The 19,816-nt window shown below is 39.6% G+C and overlaps 1 protein-coding gene across 1 annotated transcript; it reads left to right on the top strand.

Annotated features, from left to right (window-relative positions):
- Positions 1-1,063: 1,063 nt before the first annotated feature.
- On the top strand, positions 1,064-19,664 carry MPP4 (MAGUK p55 scaffold protein 4). Its single transcript, XM_088523807.1, has 21 exons — positions 1,064-1,097; positions 2,637-2,758; positions 3,537-3,614; positions 4,310-4,390; positions 4,950-5,081; positions 5,776-5,857; positions 7,067-7,152; positions 8,130-8,201; positions 8,554-8,750; positions 9,661-9,725; positions 10,451-10,468; positions 11,260-11,298; positions 11,982-12,002; positions 13,164-13,178; positions 14,617-14,658; positions 15,395-15,565; positions 15,982-16,062; positions 16,957-17,050; positions 17,724-17,832; positions 18,258-18,392; positions 19,386-19,664. Exons 1-21 carry the CDS (start codon positions 1,064-1,066, stop codon positions 19,575-19,577), a joined length of 1,866 nt encoding a protein of 621 aa, XP_088379933.1. The 3' UTR covers positions 19,578-19,664.
- Positions 19,665-19,816: the final 152 nt, after the last annotated feature.

Genomic DNA, 19,816 nt, shown 5'->3' with positions numbered 1-19,816 from the left:
TTTTCATGAGTAATCTTAGAATAATGTTAGTTGTTACAATATCTTGAAACTTGTATTACAAACTCTGTTTTCAGATTAAGAAAACATTACAAACGTGATAGGTTGTCATAGAACTCTGAGACGAAAGGTAGATGAATAAGCCTCCCCAAATTTCCCCGTATGGTGGTTCAAGGTAGCTTGAATACAGATTAAATAATCTGTTTGCTTACTGTTTTACTTCTTGAGCAATTTCTATTTTTGAAGAGAAAATATGAATCATAAGGTAGCATAATTTTCCCTTTTGGATTTAAAGATCGTTTAGGAAGTTTTTTTTAACTTCAAGATGAATTCTTTCCTTTACTCCGTGAAGAGTGGCAGGCAAGTAGAAATGAACAAGAGATTGATACCAGAGAGAACTGGTATCACTATGAGAAATGCAGGAATGCAGTATTTTGCGGAAAAAAACTCTTCAGAAAACTTAAATAATGGTAGAAACAAGAGCTCCTTCTTTGCAAAATCATGCCCTTACTCAATGAAAATCCAGTAAAAACTCTCAATCATTTCATTTTAATATTCCATGTCAGTAACAAGGGAATCAAAGCATAAATTGTTATTGAATAATTCTTTTTCCTAAGCTGTTTGTGCAAAGCAAACTGAAGTCCTTGAAAGAAATGCTCTCTTTGCATGGTAGTGTGCTTAAACTATGGAACGGATGATGTATGAAATAGCTCGTTACTTCAGATGGATTAATAATGTAAACTAATGAAAATTATGTAAAGAAATAAAAAAGCATGTTGTAGTTTTTGTTGGTCTGTTTGCCTTGGGACACCGGTGAGTAGTTGAATTTCAAGAGTGGTTCATATCCCTAATTTATTCTTGCAACCTGTTGTTCGCTCAAATATTTACGATTGTCATCCTTCCCCCGTTCTTTTTTTGTTCTACTTTGTTATCGGTCTGAAACACCTGGCAGAATTGCACTCTGAATATCCTCTCCTCCCCAGGGTGGCATCCACCTCTGTGAAACCTGCTTGGTGTGAATGCTGTACTTGGAAAAGTGAGCGGAATCCCCCTGAATGAAGGAAAGATGGAGGTGCCAACCACCTGCAGCCAAGATAATGGTACTCACTCTTGCGTATGGTTTTCCAATCAAGGAGTGCTGGCAAGGAGCTTTATTCTTTCATCTGCATAATTATTTTTCAGTGTAGTCACATCAGAGATGACCATGTTTAGAAGCATTGCTACTAGAAAGTAGGAATGAGTCTTGGTGCTTAATGGAAGTGCAGTTTAGGGTAGGTCTGAAGCGAATACCTGGCATTTATTTCTGTCTTATAAAATCAAAGGTCTCAGCAGCTGCACTGGAAGTTACTGACTAACTGCAAGAGTTAAACAACAATGTTTAAGGAAATCTTTCTCTGCATTTGGAAAGTCTGTGCCTCTGTATGGGCTCTCTTAGCTTATTTCAGCCCTGTTTGCTGTAGGAATAGCATTGCTGGTGAAGATCACTTTGTACGAGTTACCTCAAAAAAAGACAACTAGTAATAAGGAAAATATCTTGAAGTGTCTCCACCAAAGGTAGTGTTTTATTTGACATCAGGATGTTCCTGTGAAAGTGTGTGAGGTTGTTTGTTTTTTATTTTTTGAGTTTAATTTGGAGCAAAGTACTGTTCATTGAGTTTCCCAGAAAATAAATTATTGCTGCGATAACGGGTGACATTTTCAGGCTTTCAGTTTGAATACTCAATAATTCTGCCTAGTGATTGAGGCAAAAGTCCCCTTTGCCAGGAAGTACTGATATTAACTAGTAATCTCAGTGAAACTGAACTGGGGGATAAGAGCACCTATAAGTATTGATAAAAAGGCCTAGAACTGACAAAGGAAAATAGTAACCATCAACAGGTATAGAAAATGTGCTTGAGAGATGCAAGGGAAGGAGAAAGAGTAGCTGCCGTGTTCAGGTTAACTGTAGTGACTGGATTGTAGCAGCTGATGGCATTGAGTCTGCAGTAGAGAGGATTCCGTTATTTTAGGGCCTGCTGGATAAGCTGTAGTTTAAAAAATGATTTGGGTGTATTGGCTTTGGGTGACATAAATACAAAAGCTCCTTGTGCCTTGGTTTTATTTCAGCATTCCTAATAGGACAGGTACCATTTCTAATAGTAAGAAGAAGCTCTTCCCTTTTGCTGGGAGGTGTTCTGGGTGTCTGATAATGTTGTTGTATATCTTTGGTGGGAATGTGCATTTCTTACAATACTCCCACGTCTGGCGCACTCGAGCGCAGAGGAGGACAGGACAGGCAGCCTCCGCTCCGAGCAGCGGGCCGTTCAAAACAGGGGCCAGGGATGTGAAAAAGGCAGATGTTCCAACAGGAGGCGTGACCTTGAACCCAGGCTGTTTGGGGGATTCCCTGGGTGTTTATCTCTTGGCTCTCTGGAAGATTTCTTGCATTGACCTAATCCTGCTGATTATTAACAAAAGAAAATTCTCATGTGAGAGTTGGCTGCAGGAGACGTTTTAAAGCATTGCCAACAGGAAACAATGCATATTTCTTGAAAGCATAAACTGAAGTGGTTTTTCTCAAAGTCTGGGTCACCTGTTAGCTTTAGCTGATCTTCTGTGGGTACTGAAATATATTGCACTTTTCTGTTTCTTGGGCTCAGGTTTATCTCATGTTCTGACTCTAGTGCTGCAAGAACTGAGCTTGCTCTGTAAAAAGGATGTCAACGGCGTTGGCATGTTATATGACCTGCTCAAATCTCCTTGGCTGCAAGCTCTCCTAAAGGTATAGTAATTTTTAGTTTTGAAGGAAAAGACTTTTTGGAGAAAAAAACATGCAGTGGATAGCTTCCCCATTTTGCTTTCTTAGGACAGTAAGTGTACATTTCCACAAACTGCTAATGATTTTAATATTGGAACTAATAGCAGCAGTAAAGATGAATAAAAGCGCTTCTGCTTAAGGTGGAGAAAAATATATTCTTGCATGAAGTCCTAGAAATAAAAGCTCTTTGATAAGAGCTGTATAAAGCAGGGGACAGGTGAGGTAGAGGAGGGTCAAAGCATAGCCTGAACACAGCACTCTTCAGCCCTCTGTTCCACTGTTAAACTTGGTTCTGTTTTAGGAGGCTTTTGAGGGCGGAATGTTTGTGAAATTAAATCTTCTGGTGTTGGCCACATCGATCTGATGTGTAGCTGAAGGTGGTATGTTAGCATAGAACAGCTCTGGTTGGTGTTTCTCTGTTAAGCAGGACAGGGTCCTCAAGGGACTGTCTCTGAATTCTATTTTTCTCTATCTTTTTCTAAAATCCTTTGAGTGTTTTTGATAATTTCCATTGGATAAGAATATCTACAAGCCCCTCTCTGGCACCTTTAAATACAACAAAATATTTTGTTTTAAGTTTACTTTGTTAATGGGACCTGCACTTAGGGGAAGCAAACAAAGCACAAATTGGAGAGTTGACCCTATTGGCCCACTGTCCAATGTAATCAACTCTTCATTGGAAATTTAAAAACAACTGCGTAACATCATTGTATAATGTCTTGTCTATTGTGGTATGCAACAGATCTATGAGTGCCTCCAAAATTACCTCGGAAAAAGACCAGTTCCCATCACAGTGCAGGCATGTGTGTTGAATCGTGAGGTAAGATCATGTATTCACACTTGGTTTACTTAATAATACCAAATTAGTCAGCTTAATTGCAGGTAAGAATGTCCTTGTATTTATTTTATGTCTCTGACATGAGTGTGCTACATAAACTTGAAAGAACCTCTCTTCGCAGACGTTTGTCAAACTAATTGACTACTATTTTCATATTCAAAGAGTGATGAGAAATTCATAGTGCTGTTATCACTAGGCTACATGAGTTCTGACCAGTGTAATAAATATGTAACTTTTCTTGCTTTAATCAAGATATTTTTCTTCCTTACATTATTCTTCCCATTTCACTATTGTTCAGTGTTATGGATAGTGTAAAGCACTCTGATCATAATAGTCGAATAATTGTATAACTACTGAATTGGTGAAAGAGTTGTTAACTAGGTGGAGGAAGTTAATGATGAAATTGATTTGCAGAATAGGAGAAAGGAGTTAATTTAGAACATGTCCACGCTGTGAAACACATCTATTCAATAGCTAGCCTGATCCTATATGCTATGGGTACATCCTCTGAAATTAAAAACAAAACAAACACTAAAGCAACCATCCTAGACTCACAGGGGCAGGAAGGGAGAAGGCTTAAGTCTTACCATACCATATGCCTTTAAATTCAGTATAAAGCTGTCTTTAAAATAATCGTCTAGCAGAACCAGTGTCTATGTTTTCTTCCTTGCACTTAGGTGGTGGAATTACTACGTGAAGCCCCCCAGTCTGGGGAGATCAAGGAGCTAAGGCGACTTCTGAGATCTCCACACCTAAAGGCAAGTCCTGCTTAAAGAAATGAAGAGTTTTCTCAGAGATGTCTCTAGCAGGGATAGAAACAAATGGCCAGCCGTTCACAGGAATTGGCAATGGAGTTAGAAGAGGCTTAGTTTACTCTTGTCATGTACTAATAATCTAGCTGTGAACTCAGATGTAGACTGTATATCTGAAATCCTTGGAGTGGATTGTGCTTTATTTAAAGGTTATGTTTGAGAGAGCAGCTTCTTGCAGAGTTAAATTCTGAGCAGCTGAGGCAGAATGGTGACACGTGAAAACAACACTTTTTGTTTCTGTAAAACCCACATTCTTACGCTAGAGTGGCAAATAGGGATGTTTCTTCTTTTGTAAATTTTCTAGCAGAAGCAGAGAGAGGACCTGTTTTTTAAATTTCACCTTGCACTTTGAATTCCCCGGTGGAAAGAACAATAAGCGAAATTGTGCCTATGTTCCTACGCCCATGTAGGAACTTAGTATCTAACCTCTGTTTCCTTAACTGGGCACTTTATAAAACTGTTCTACTGTATGATCTTTGCTTGTGGGTTTATTTGCTTGTAACAGGCCTTGTTAACTGCTCACGATACTGTCGCCCAGAAAGATTTTGAACCAACTCTCCCACCCCTGCCAGACAACATACCTGAGAATGAGGAAGCCATGAGGATTGTCTGCTTAGTGAAGAACAAGCAGCCTCTGGTGAGGGAGCTTTCTGATGTCTGACAAATTACCTGTGCAAGTACTGAATATGTCACATGCACACAGATTTCCTTCCAGGAATGTCGTAGAGCCTGTTTGCCACCTTGTCCAGCTTTTTTAGAGCCAGAGAATCACGGGATGGCTGAGGGTGGAAGGGATCCCTGGAGGTTATGCAGTGCCACCCCCTTGGTCGGCGCAGGGACAACTAGAGCATGTTGCTTTTGCAGCCCTACTGAGTCAGGCTTTGACCATTTGGCAGGTATTTTTATTTCAGAAGATGAAAATGCAACTATCATTGAGAGTGATTCCTTTGGACAGGATAGGAAGGAAGGAAAGGAGGAGGGACCCTGAAAGATTCTTTAGAAAACAGGCGGCCTTACAAGCTGAAAATACAGTATTTTTTAACTAGTCTGGTCTAGGAATGGATGGGTGTAGTACTTGAGATGGGAAAGATTTGTTACAGTCAGTCACTTCAGGTTATTTTAGTATGATAGGAGTTGGAGGTGTTGAAGGACTCGGCACAATGCCAATAGCACTGAAAATGACGTGTTATTGCTATTTTCTGCAGTTTTTAAAAAGTAGTATCTTTCAATGCCTTTGTCACAGCAAACATGATCAGCCTTGTATCTCAAAAGGAAGCTTAAAGGGTTTCTTCAATTATCAAAGTGTGGATTTTTTTTTTTTTTTTTGACAGGGTGCCACCATTAAACGCCATGAGATAACAGGTGACATAACAGTTGCCCGTGTGATCCATGGTGGACTAGCAGACAGAAGTGGTATGTATCATTTGAAATAGAGGTAACACAAAAGACAAACTTGAAGTAACGTATTTGAAATAAGATTTTTGTAGAAGTTTTACTTCTATAATTAGTCATCCCTCATAGAGCAGATGTGCGTATTGAACAGCGCTGTGTGAATAGTGACGCACTGCAGTGACTTTTGATTCCAGTTTCGTTAATTTTCACTTGAATGTGCCGTATTTGAGTGTGAGTTGTTACAAATATATTCTTCTTTTTTTGTTACCTATTCTTGACACCAGCACTTTGGTAAGTCTGCCACGAGACTGATCAGTAATATCCAAAACTGCGGTGCAGTATGAGCACTAGTAGCTCGCTCCCTAATGGAAAATGTCAGTAGTCTGTGACACAGACTGCACAACAGAAATGGTCTCTGAGCAATATACTGGAATACTTTTTGGCACTGTCTACTGAACACTTTGTTGGTATTAGCTGCTTAGCAATTTTCAAGGAGCTTCCTTGGAAATGTTACTAATTTGTTGTCCCAGAGTTGTTCCATGTGCTCTGAGAAATATGAAATAGCTAAAAATAAATTCTCAAAACAATTACAACATAGCTACTTTCAGCATTTCCTGGCCTCTGTCTATAGAAGAAATATTAGCAGGTATGCAATAGCTGAATAAGTTTTTAGTTTAATGCTTTAAGTTGAAGGAAAATGTGACAATTTTTGCTGTCCAACAAAACTAAAAAATAGTGTGAAGAGTATGTAAAGACTAGACATGAGTTCCCATTCCTCCCACAGCACCTGAGAAATAAGGAGTCTCCAGGGATCTGGCTCTAAATCTCATGGCTTATTAGTATAATGGATTTAGCTGGAATGGACTCAGAAATAGCTCCCAATAATGGGGCTGTATTGAAGTGTTGCTGCTACTTTTAGGACAAAGCATTAATGTATTGTAAAGGTATTGCATGAAGGAGAAAGGAAGGAATAAGAAACCTGAAGCACGAAATTCATGTGACCCACAGAAATTTATAGCCCTGTCCAGTAGCAATATAGCTCAAGTCTGAAATACTTTTCTGCAATTAATTTATGGAGCTTTCAAAATCGGCTTCCAAACCCGTGGTGCAACTGGTGCTGCAACTTTTGGTGTATCCCATAATTGCTGGGTGTGGATATTCTTCCTCTCTCCTCCCCTCATAGTATTGTCCATGCTGTGATAAAACTGCTGCTGCTTTCATGCTTGTTAGGGCTGCTGTACGCTGGAGACAAACTGGTGGAAGTCAACGGAGTTCCTGTTGAGGGACTTGACCCAGAGCAAGTTATTAATATTCTGGTATTGGATTTTTTTCTACTATGTACCTTTAGAAGTAATAGTGGGTTTGTTTTTTATACTCCTTCCCAGTCCCCATCTCTTTCTTCCCATCCTCACCATCCCCCACCCCACAAAAAAAATTCTTTGCTATGGATGAAGTTCACATGAAAACAGAATAAATCTTGTGCATATTTAAGCCTAAAAAAATGAAGACATATATGAAACAAGAATTGAATCTAAACTCTGTCCTGGACAGAAATCAACTTCACCATGGCCTTTCCAGCTTAAGCTTTTGTGGAAAATCTTAATTCACACTTTGTTTATCTTGGACATTCCACTCACTTTGTCTTCCACAAGAAAGTAGTGGAAAGGCGCTGCGCAAGTCCTGCCTTACAAAATGCACTAAAGCAAATAAATGATCCTGTAAGCCAGATGGATTTTCTCATGAAGAAATCTCTATTAAGCTGTCCCTGTGCCTTGTTTGTCATTTTACCCACAGTCTTTCAGGGGTCCTTGCTGTGAAGAGTTAGTCACAGTCAGTAACGAATTGCTGTATGTGATTATTATCAATTATTTCTAAAAATTATTTCCCTGACTCTTCTTATTTTTCTCGGTATGAGAAATAAAGACACCTTAATTTTTGAATACTTAATATTATTTTCCTCCCTTTTGGCATCTTACCAGACCTGCAGATAATTTAAATTAGACTTCAGTAGAAAAGTTTGGTCTGGATGAATGGAGAAATTACGTATCTTTATAATACACTGTGGATTTCACTGAATTAGAAATACTTGGCAAGATTTTGAAATTTTTCTCCGTGTTCTTTTGGAAAAACACAGTAATGTTAAATACTGGGTCAGTCTGCTTAAGCTGTATCTATTTTATAATATAGTAAACTGAAATTTTAGCAAGGAGCCATACTGTTATGCTTGTGCTTGGTGATTTGTGTTGAATACCAGTTATATGTTATAGTTTGTTGTTGTTTTTCTTTCATTTAGGCCCTGTCTGAGGGAACAATTATGTTCAAATTGATTCCAGTTTCTGATCGGCCTGTCACTAACCAAACAACAGTAAGATTAATTTTTTTCTTCCAGATTGCTACTGCATGCAGCCAATCAATAATGTCTCATGGGCAGTTTGTTTGGAAGTTTGCTGCTGCTTAGATGTTCACTGCAATCCTTAAAGCTTGTCTTGTTTTTGCTGCTACCTCTCAGCTAACAGGAATACGCTGTTGCTGAAGCAATGAAGATAAGCTGAAATATAGTTATATTAAGATAATAAAGGTATCTTTGGGGTCAGCCATAGATTAAAGGCTGAATTCCCTCCCCACCACCTTCACACTCCCTAATGAGTAGATAGGATTTGGGGCTTGATCTCGTCTTCTGAAGAGAGCTTCCACTTACACTTATGTATTTTTACCAGCTATACGTGCGAGCAATGGCAGACTATTGGCCCTTGCAAGATCCTGCCATACCATGTGCGGATGCGGGTTTGCCTTTTAAGAAAGGTGAAATACTCCAGATCGTGGACCAGAACGATGCTTTTTGGTGGCAGGCCAGGAAAGTTTCAGATCTTGGTGCCTGTGCTGGACTTATACCCTCAAATCATCTTCTTAAAAGGTAAAGAAATCTTAATGTTTCTGATTTCAAATCCAGAAATATGCCAATCACTCAAAGTTTGCTATTAAAATGTATATGAGTTACGTAGTAGTATTATTCAGAGCAGGTGAAAGTCATTTTTCCTTTTTCTGTTTTCTGACTTCTTCCTCTTAAGGAAAGAAGTTTCCTTAAGAGTTTCGATGAGAGAATCGCCTTTTAGAAGCGCCTGCATCGTCTTAAATTTGAGTCTAAAAACTTGACAGCAGTTGCCTACACTCTATGCCAGCTGCTAAGGCACCTAGTGGAGTGGAGCAGCTGAAAGTTGGGTGGGAATAGACCTTGACTGTTTAAGACAGTTGTGATTTAAAACAGAATACAAGGAGAAGTATGGGATACTATATGTATGGTATAACTGCTTAGCTGTACCTGTTTTTGGAGGTATCCTGTGAGGCATGAGTGATTTCTTTGCTCAAAGCTGAGTTGACAGGTTAATTTTTTTTTTTTAAGATAGGATGCTTTCAGAAACAGTAACTAAATTGTTGCAGCACACTTCTCAGTTTCATCTTCTAACCGTATGCTACGCTCAATGTAAGGCATGAATTATGCAGTCATAGGTGAAAGCTGTAATTTATACTGTGCAGAAACCTAGCTGTACATTGTATAGTGAAAACTAAAAATGTACGAACTTCATCGATTAACTCCAAATACTTCTGAGCTGTTGTGGAAACTGCCTTCAAATGGTTCTAATAGAATGCTGGATTTTCTTCAACACTGCAGTGGGCTAAAGCTTTGGTAGTGTTTCCATTCTTGGTGTCTTTGTTCAGCTCAGCCCTAATTTCTTGCTGTGTGTAAGCAGTGAATCTGACTTGGAGCCCAAGGGCCTTGGGAACTGACTTGTTTCATTAACTGCCTAAAATTTCTTCTGCTGCAGGAAGCAGCGAGAATTCTGGTGGTCTCAGCCTTTCCAGCCCCATCTCTGCCTCAAGTCATCAATATGTGAGTGAAAAGTTATTTCGATGATTGAGTAGAGAGGAAGGGTCTCCATTTCCAAGAATACTGAAATCTAAGCTCATACAATTCAGTTCTTCAATTAAAAGACACTGTTCATGGAGCCGTATTGTAACCTCAGGAGTATGCTAAGTATTTTCATGGAAAATAGTGATAGTGCCACTTGGAGGACTGATGGTGGTTGTTGTCTCCAGTGTACTTAGGATGCCACCGTAACAGCATTTATTTCACTAAAATTGTGCTACTTCACTTTAAGTCTTCAGAAAATGTTTTTAATCAAGATATTCCCTTTTTTTGGATGGCCTGATAATTTTTAGAATGCTTTTGTGTCATCAAAACTGGTGGGAGAAAGATGCAACTTTTCTCTTTGAGGTTTAAGATGCCTTTCGAGTTTTTGTGGTGATGATCAAAAAAAAATTCATTTACTCTATATATTTGCCAACTATAATTTAACTTCCTATATGCATGTAGTTATTTCCCAGAGAAGAATATTTTTTCCCGCTTTCCCTCCTTGCCTTTTTTCTATTGCTCTTTATATTAACATAACATTTATTCTTCTGTTGTTGATAACTCCCAGATTAAGTTCCTGGGTTTCCTTGCCCAGAATTTCTTTCACACGAACTGCTCTGCTTGTTTCCCAGAGCTTCTGCTCTCTTTCACCATTATTTTTTTTTGTTGCATTTTAACTGCTCCAATGGATACGCTGTGAGCAGTAAGCACTGTGGAAGAAGGTAAGAGGTGGTGGTGGGACTGCACTGCATTCCGGTACCTAAAATCTGCTTAGCAGAATATAGCACATGAGTTTTATAGTCTTTCTTAACTTTAACTTTGCTATGCACTGTATGGCAAGGAACTGAGAACTTGGAAGGGTTTCTTGGTGGAGGGAGACACCTTTTTCCCCCTCATTCTCTCCCCTCTTCAGTAGCTGACCCCAGCAGCTCTTAATAACTTCTGGCAGATTCCTAGAATTAAAGGAGTTTGGGACTGAAACTGAGCCTGATTGGCAGATTGCATACCCTTGCACTTGGAAAATAGCTGCCTTTGGGTCCAGCTGAATCAATCTCTCCTATTTTCTTCTCCTTATTAAAAACAATATCAATTAAATGAAACAGTTTCCTTGAATGAAACATACTGCAGATGCACATTTACAAACACTAAAGGGGAGGAGGGAATTGAAAACTGCTCTGTCATGATAATACTTGATAGAAATCTGTCGGATGACTATAGTGACAGCCAATTTAAATGTTTTATTATTTCAAAAAGAGAATTCAAATTAGGTGTATTTGGCTCTCAGCCCTTCAGAGCATTAGTTTAAGATGAACTGTTTGCTCACTGAGAAAGAACATCTAAGTTAGTGGTACAGTGGTAAAAATCTTCAATGTCTAGAGCTGATTTGAGTTTGAAAGCATTTTTTTCTGATATTAGTTTTTATAAGATTTGCAAAGCTTCCCTCCTCTCAAAATGAATATTTTCTGCGTTAAGGTGACTTGTTTCTTTTCCTCTGTCTTGTGCCTCTCTACAGAGGATGACATGCAGATCGATGAGAAGTGTGTGGAAACAGGTAACTGCCTTCATTTAAGGCTATTCTGGTTGCTTGCAGGTAGTAGTAAGTCTCCTAGTGACCTTACTTGTAGTTTTTTTGTTTTGTTTTAATATATGTACTCTGAAAAATTTCCTACTATATAAAATATGGTAATCAACAGTTTGCAGTTCTGCTGTGAATGACTACTTACAGTGAAGTATTGTGCTGAATGAATGGCCACACTTAGGAATATTCCTCCAAATGAGATCAAACCTGATTGATTCACGTTTTGGACTTTGGCCATTACAGATAAAGTCCCTTGCTCTTTTGTACTTTATTCTCGCACTTTTTAGCTGGAGGCCCAGATCCCGGATGGATCTCAGTTCCTGTTGGTGTGTGCCTCACACAAGTGCTGTGAATCTGCAGCCACACAAGCAAATACACAACGCAGCATCTCCTGGTTCCTATGCAAGTTCTCTTTGTTTTTGCACGTATTGTTATCAGGCCCAATAAATTTCAGTTTCTGAACAGATTTCCAGGAAAAAGAAGGCTCTGTGGAAAGAGACTGGACAGTTAAATCAAACATGGCAAGCTGCAGATTGACCACATAGTATAAAAAGTAGTGGAGAAAGTGTGTGAGATAGTGTGTGTGTGAAAATCCTATAGCAGGAAAAAAAATAAAATTATGTTTGTTATTTTTTGCTATCGGGATTGCTAAAAAGATGAAGAAACATTTGAGTCTGGTAAGTTCCTCTGACCTAACTCCAAATTCCTTGCTATCATTTTGCTGGCAGAAGGGTGTCCATAGACAAGCAAGTGGCTTACACAAATGACAAAAACTAGATGACATTCGGGCATGAAAAGCCATTCTGTAAAACTACCTTGGCTTAACTCTCTTGCTCCCTGACTCCCTTTGTAGTAAAGTGTTTGCCATGTTGCCCCACAGACCGTGAGTGTTTCTGCCCGTGTGTCAGTAGCAGATGTGTGTGTCGGATGCTACCGAGGAAGGCGAGGGCGAGCTGTGGCACCAGGGCCTGCGCCCATGCCAGGAAGGGTGACTGGATTCCCTACATGCAGTGCAGGGCCTGGGCCCCAGTGCCTGGAGGAACTGGTGACATGGTAGAAGAGGAAGGTTCTTCCAGAGCCTGGGGGTGTGGCTGGCATGCAAGAAGCAAAAATGCTCTTACAAACCATATGCATAATGTGTAAGACATGCAACCGATCAATGTTTTGTTTCATTCTATACAGCTGTATTTTTCAGGGGGCAGCCGTGCATCTCCAGCATATTTGGAGTTCTGCAGAATCAGACTTCTGAAATAAATTAAGACTTCCAAGACACCTAAGCTTGTTTGAGATACTTGCTGATATTGTGGGGAAAATGTTGTTATTCTTTATTTTCTACTGTTTTTTTTTTTTCTTCTTCCCAAAGTTCACACTTGCAAGCAGGATTATCTTGGCCTGATTCTTGGTGTCGAAAGCCTGCAAAACAGAACCAGCAGGTCAACAAAGCAGTCTCCTGTTTTCAGGCGGGGACACCTGGGGTAACTTCATTTGAGAGTTACTCCTGCAATCCTTTTCACTACCCACTGCTGTGTCACCCCTACTGTATTTGGGTAAAGGAATAAAAATTCAGATATTGCCCCTGTGCCTACCAAGTAGCTTAACCTCTATGTTATGTATTCTGCAAATACTGTCCTAACCTAGACGCTGTAGCTCTCTCTCTTTGGGAGCTGAGTATTCATGCATGATGCTTCGTCAGGCATATTTTGACTTCAAAATCTACAGTATCTGTTTTTGAAACTACTTTAGTATATTGGACCATGCCGGTTGTTTTCCTGTTTAGTTCTGTACAGACTGTCTCCTCAAAACTAATTTTTTATGTCTGTCTCTATCTGAACATGCAGAGGAGCTTAAAGAAGGTAACTAACTTCCCTTCCCCTACACTGTCTATAGATTTGAACAGTAATTATTAGTATTTATGTGGCTTATTGGCTTACCAGGAGCAATACGTCCCTTCAATACCCAATAGCTGAAACGTGGTTCGTTGTAGGATTCCATATTGCAATCTGTACTGCAGAGCATAAAGCAGAAATGCTCAGAAAAAATCCGAATGGCAACTCAAAAGAAATTAAGATAAAAATGATATTTTAGCTGAACAACATTGAACCTTTTGCCGATAGAGCAGTTCCGTGTCAAGTTGTTTCATGGTACAGTCAAACACAAGTTGTTGTTAGTGCATACAGGAAAGTCGGGAAGAGAACTCTCTTAAAACAGTTTGTAGTGAAGAGTGTATAGACATGAAAGAAGAGTAGCTAAGATGCATCTAGCTATGTTTTGGTGCTTGGTGGTTGTAAGAACTAACAGTCAAATAACTAGCATTAAAAGATAGTACCTTTCATGCTTTACAAGAGAATGTAACGTAGACATATTTTAAAATGCAATAATTGTTCCAAAGCAAGAACATCTTCCCAATCTCATTCGTGGTTTAATGAGGCCTAAATAAGGGGGCAAAATACACAGTTTGTAGATAGACAGATGAGTCAGTAGGGGAAAATGAGTCCTTGGCAAAGAGAGGTCTAAAGAGATCTGCCAGGATTTTTAGGTTATTTGTTTTCAAGTCATCTCTATAAAATTGTTTCAAAGCTGTTAGAGCATTCATCTGTTGAGGAATGGATCAACCATATTCTTTTTGATTCTGGTAGAAGAAACATTGTTGTAAAAGATTTAGATAGAGACTTGGAAGGATAACCTGACTGGTTGAGCCATCATAAGAAAAGGCATGGGAATGGGGACATGAAAAAGACATGGAGGAAACTGATTGGACTGGAGCACTGGGGCAGGGATATCCCCGATCCAAAGACTATTTTAATAAATAAATAAAAGTATTTATTCTGTCATAAAGACTTCAGTAGATGCTTGTTATGTTTTTTCAAGGCACACCTTTGGACAGAAGTTGAATTATATGGTTATTCTATTTTTTTCAGGGATTTTTGAGCTATTTGATTACTGGTTATTTTAATATTAGAATTAAAGAATCCTTGTCAACTACATTTCATCTGAAATAATAAATAACATGGAGTTCTTTCTGTGCTGTATATATTTCAAAACAATGTCAAGTTTCAGGTCTTATTTAGAAATTACATGGACATTCTAGGCTTATTTTTTTTCTTATAGAAATGTCATTTGAATATTTTATGTCATGTAGCACTTGATTTGTTTACTAAAATGGTGTGTCTCTTTCTTTCTTTCTTTTTTTTTTTCCCATGTGGAATCAGAGATAATGAAGTTAGCTATCTAGCTCTTCAATTATCACCATATTTTTCCCCCCTTCATGGGTGTTTGTTCTTCTTGTTCTAGAAGATGAAGAGTTTGTTGAATCTGGTCAACGAGTCTTTATTGGTATGTAGTGATGAAGAACTAAGATAGCTGGGGCTTGACCTAGAAAAAATGCTTGTCTGTAGCTGAATCAAATTCTGTTCTTTACTTCCTGTGTAGTCTTACTGAACAGAATCCTAGCTACCATTTTCCAGACTTCAAAAAGTCACTTGCCTCCTACTAACACTTGTTCTCATGCGAACTTCTTCACTCGGTTTCTACTGAGAACTTGCCACCACCTTTTGAATTTGACTGCCCTACTTCCCTTACTTTAGGATTAGCTTTCCCATGGCATGATGTTGTCCCCTTGCCTTTTGTGTATTGAGAATAATTATGATGGCAAGGTGAAGTTACAAACTCATCCCTGTTACTAAACCATAGTGGTCTTTAAAATGTTTATGTTAGTTTTGGAGGCTGGAGTGAAGGTTCCAGATTTGATTTTAGCAGAATGGATCAGCTACACTTTCAATCCAATCCTAGCAGTGCTCTTTATGGCCAGAAATTTTCCTCAGGCTTGTTTTGGAATTATATTTTAGTCATTAATTCTGGTCTAATATGGGGGTGATTTTCAAATTTAAAAAATGTGGTTTTACTTCTATAACCTCTTCCTTTGGTGACTTTTAATACCGAAGGGCTTTTTCACCTTGCAAAAAGCTCAAAACTGCAGTGCATTTTTCCGTAAGTTAAAAAGAGACAATGTGGACTAAACGGGTTGTCTGTGAGGTGTGTTTTTCACCGCTGGTGCCTCTGTCCCTTGCAGCGGGTTTCCGCAGAAGCATGCGCCTGTGCCGCAGGAAATCCCGGGCCAACAAGCACTCGTGTTACGCTCAGTGCCCCAGCAGCTGTTACAGCGCGCTCGCCGCTCCCTATGAGGAGGTGCTCAGGTACCAGCGGCACCCGACAGACAGGAACAGACTCATCATTCTAGTGGGTAAGCTGTGGTTTACTTTCTCGTGCAAACCCCACCACCTGTAAGGAGGGCAGGAAGCGGTCAGTCATCATCTAGTCCATCGAGACTTTCTGCTGCTGACTGCAACGGGTGATGGCCGAGAACTGTGCGGTAGCTCTGAAAGCAGCAAATAGTGGTTCTTTTCAATTTGACAGTGTTGTTGCTTTTATCAGATCTAATAGTCTTTTATAAAATCCAGTAGCATCAAGCGTGGTTTCTTTTGTTTCCGACAGAAGTAGCAATGTGACTTTGATTCTGCTTGATAGATCATCGTTGTCTGTTGACTAAAATCACAAGTTCACCCTATGTAAAGTCTGCACTGGCACGTGCTGGCAGGTTGGGAGCGCGCACGCAAAGCGCCGCGGTCAGTCACGCCAGTTGTTTTTCCAACAACGCAGGTCCTGCAGGAGTTGGAGTGAACGAGCTGAGGCGAAGGCTGATCACGAGCTGCCCGCAGCAGTTCCGGAGCGCTGTCCCTCGTACGTAGCGCCCTTCCCTGCCCGCTTTCCCCCTCGGCAGCCCTAGGAAAGGACAGAGACCTCCCCCTTGCTCTTGCGTGTTTGTTGCTGCTGTTCACGTTCAGCTCTACTAGAATCATTTGCTTTGCAAGGCTTGGTTTGAGGCAAGTCACACAAAGGTATTTGATGGGTTTCAGGAGATGTATTTTGATTTTTAGGTAGCTATGCATTATCTGCATGTTTTTTGGGTAATCCTATGTTTTTGTTTTTGTGTTTTTTTCAAGTCCAGGAAAAAAGGAAGACTTCCTAGGGTTATTATAAGGATAATTTTTTAGTGTTAAAATGATGAGATATGGTACTGAGGGTAACAGAGGTTTATGCTTAGTAGGCTTTGCAGCTTTCCTTATTACCTTTCTTTTACTGATTGAAATTTATGCCATTTAATTTCTGACTTAATCACTGAAATTGCTACTTGTGGTTTGGATAACCAAACAGGAAATAAATGAATCGGAAGTGGGTTGAAAATTTAGGCATTTCATTATGCTTAAGATACCAAATTTGGGGGAAGTGAAAGTGTGGGATGATTCGGAATGAACTTGAATCGAATTCACCTGAGAGAAAGTGAAGAAACAGTTGTGCAAACTGGCCTAAAGCAATTCCTGATCATTTTAAGTCAATTAAATCACCTCTCCCATTCCAGGAATTGTGGATGTTCTTTCTAATTTTTCCACTGGATAACCAAAAAGTAGACAAGGCTTTTGCTCTGGACTCCCAAATAGCTCCTTTTATTTCTTACAAAAATATGGATTTATACTCCTTAATGAAAGGCTGCCTCATTTATGTTTGTTTAAATTACGAATATGGACTTGAAATTGTGCGTTTTTTGTTTGGTGGTTGTTGTTGTTTTCTCTCCAGATACTACTCGTGTTCAGAAGAGCTATGAAATGAATGGTCGTGAGTACCACTATGTATCAAAGGAAACCTTTGAAAACATGGTGTACACTCACAGGTAACTGGCAGAGACCAATTTCACTCTTTGCACTTAAAATGGGAAGATGATTTTGTTGTAAGGCCCCAGGTTTGGGCTCCTCTCCTCATAACTGCTATATATGTCATCGTATGTATTGAACAGAGTCAGACATTTATCATATGCGTATCTTTGTGGGACTTCTGGAGTGATGACATTTCCATGTAGGCACCTGAGACATAAGGGTCGAACTTTCAAACGTGACTGTGCACCTCTGTGCTTCAGAAATCCCTCTGCCAAAACAGCCCAGCTCAGCACCAGAAGCTACACTCCTTTATCTGTGCATCTTTGAGATCTTCTGATTATGATATTAGTGCTGTATAAACGACAAGTGTGTTGTCACTATAAGTGATGATTGAAGTTTTCTTATACTTCTCTTAAGATAGACCAGAATTGCCACTTCTAAACACATGACTTGTCACAGGAAGATGGGTAAAAAGGTGTATTTTGGGGATGTCCTGATTGACACTAACAGTCTATTAGTTGCTGTTTTGCTCACCGTAGTGGGGAATAACAGATGTGGAGGTTATTCATGATGCTTTATCATTCAGCCTTGATTGCAGACGTAATAATTGCAGATTTCACCTTTAACTGGAGCCTTTGTGAGACTCAAGTGCTCCTTCATTTTCCTCCTGCTCTCTCACCACTGCTGCAGAATGCTGGAATACGGGGAGTACAAAGGGTACCTATATGGTACCAGTGTTGATGCAGTGCGAGCAGTCCTTGACGAAGGGAAGATCTGTGTAATAGATTTAGAACCACAGGTGAGCCACAAAAGAGCGGGGAATCTGTATCCTGTAAGGAAAAATAATCCTCTGTATAGACTTGAGCCATTGGAATAGTGTTAATTGCTCTGATTTGTCTTGTTCTCATACCTTATGATGCTTATTAATAATGGATTTTTTTTTTTGAGTCTGGTCTTAGGGGGGAGGAAAAAACAATGGCAGTTGAAAGGTAACCCTATCAGGGCACGTATGTGGAATTAAGTGATCAGTGTGGTACAGGTGCTTAATAATGTCTGGGCCAGGGATTATTAGTGAGGTCATCTTAAAGCAGGTGCTCCTGAGTAAGATTACTGCCAGGTCTGGAGATAACAGTACTGTTGTAAATAATTTGCCTTTTTTATGGGAATAAAACTGGGATTAATACTCTCGAAATACTTTAAATTCTTTTTACTCTCAATCTGCAGGGCATCCAAGTAGCCCGGACTCATGAATTAAAGCCCTACATCATATTCATCAAGCCACCCAGTATAAGTTGCATGAGGCAGTCTCGTAAAAACGCAAGGATCATTACAGATTATTATGTAAATATAAAATTCAAGGTGAGAGTTGGAGATGGACGAAACAGAGCTGATTACACTGGGATTTTGACATTAGCGCTTAATATATTCTTCAACTGTGATAACACTTTAAAAGATTGTGTCTTCATTAATAGATGTACATATTTTTGTTTTGTTTTTTTTTTCCTTCAGATTTGCCTTGGAATGGTAGGATTATAATTTGTACCTAGGGAATTGAGGCATTTACTGCAAACAACCTTAAAGATGTTCCTCTGTAAATGTTTTAAATGTCTTATGACCAGATTTGAGTCAATATATGCATTTACTGCTTGCCCTGAAATATATGTAACGTGTTCTATTCAATGATTTGAATTTTTTCTCTTGTAGTTATAAGAACTTAGTCTGTTATTTCAGTTATGCTTAATGACAGTACTGATGGCAATTCTATAGTGAATTCTATAAACTCACTCAAATTCCGCTTAGAGGAAGTCTTTGTTGCATTTATAAAGTGTCTAGTCCATTTTTTCTCCATGGTTTCCGAGACAGTAATCATCATCAGGTTCAGCCTCCTATGATTTCCAGCACATCAGTCTATAATTTAGATGGAAACGAATCTTATGGATGATGGAAATAATTGCTAAAATAGAGATGTAAATGTTGAGGAAACTTCCAGATAAGCTAAAATGCAGAAGAGGACAAGAGTTAGAAAACAGGATTTGTCTGCAGTCTGTAACATACTCTGGTCAGTAAAGTCATCTCAGAGCAATGAAACGCATGCTGGAGCCTCCTGAGACATAAGATAGGTTATTGGGGAACACATGGGAATAAATTAGGTTACTGGGGCACACGTGGGAATCGGCTGTGTTCAGAAGCTCAGAGCTGATGCTGGGATGAAGCACACCTCACTGTGAGAACAGCTGTAAATGGAAATAACTTGCTCTGCGCTATCTGATAGCCCAAGGGCTTCTGCAGATACCACGTGGCCTGGCTCTGCACACAGCAGTCCAGTGGATAGACTCGGTCTGTCTCTTGCAGGAAGAAGATTTACAAGAGATGGAAGAGTCGGCCAAGAAGATGGAAGCCCAGTTTGGTCAGTTCTTCGATCACGTGATAGTGAATGACGACTTGCAAGAAGCGTCGGCACAGCTGCTCTCGGCCGTCCATCGCGCCCAGGACGAGCCCCAGTGGGTCCCGGCGCTGTGGATATGCTCAGACACTCAGCCGTAATGCCGAGAGGCCGCCAGCCTCGTGAAGATTATGTTTTACCTCAGGAATAATCCTAGTGTCAGGACTGCAGGAATTTATCTTTGTATGCGAGGATTTGGAGGAGGATTAAGGAAGAAGCGGCTGCAGGAGATGTTATAATACAATGTTCTGCTTAGCTATCTCGTATTTCACGGTTTTGTACCAGAAAAATAATTGTGATGTCTCAATTACAAGAATAAAAAACCCGCTCTTGCTCTTTG

The sequence above is a fragment of the Tinamus guttatus genome, unplaced genomic scaffold (assembly GCF_059628265.1).
Source record: "Tinamus guttatus ecotype Peru unplaced genomic scaffold, ASM5962826v1 Tinamus_guttatus_pri_ptg000197l, whole genome shotgun sequence".
Classification (NCBI taxonomy): domain Eukaryota; kingdom Metazoa; phylum Chordata; class Aves; order Tinamiformes; family Tinamidae; genus Tinamus; species Tinamus guttatus.
Note: the sequence above shows the minus strand (reverse complement) of the source record. Positions and strands in the feature narration are given on the sequence as shown.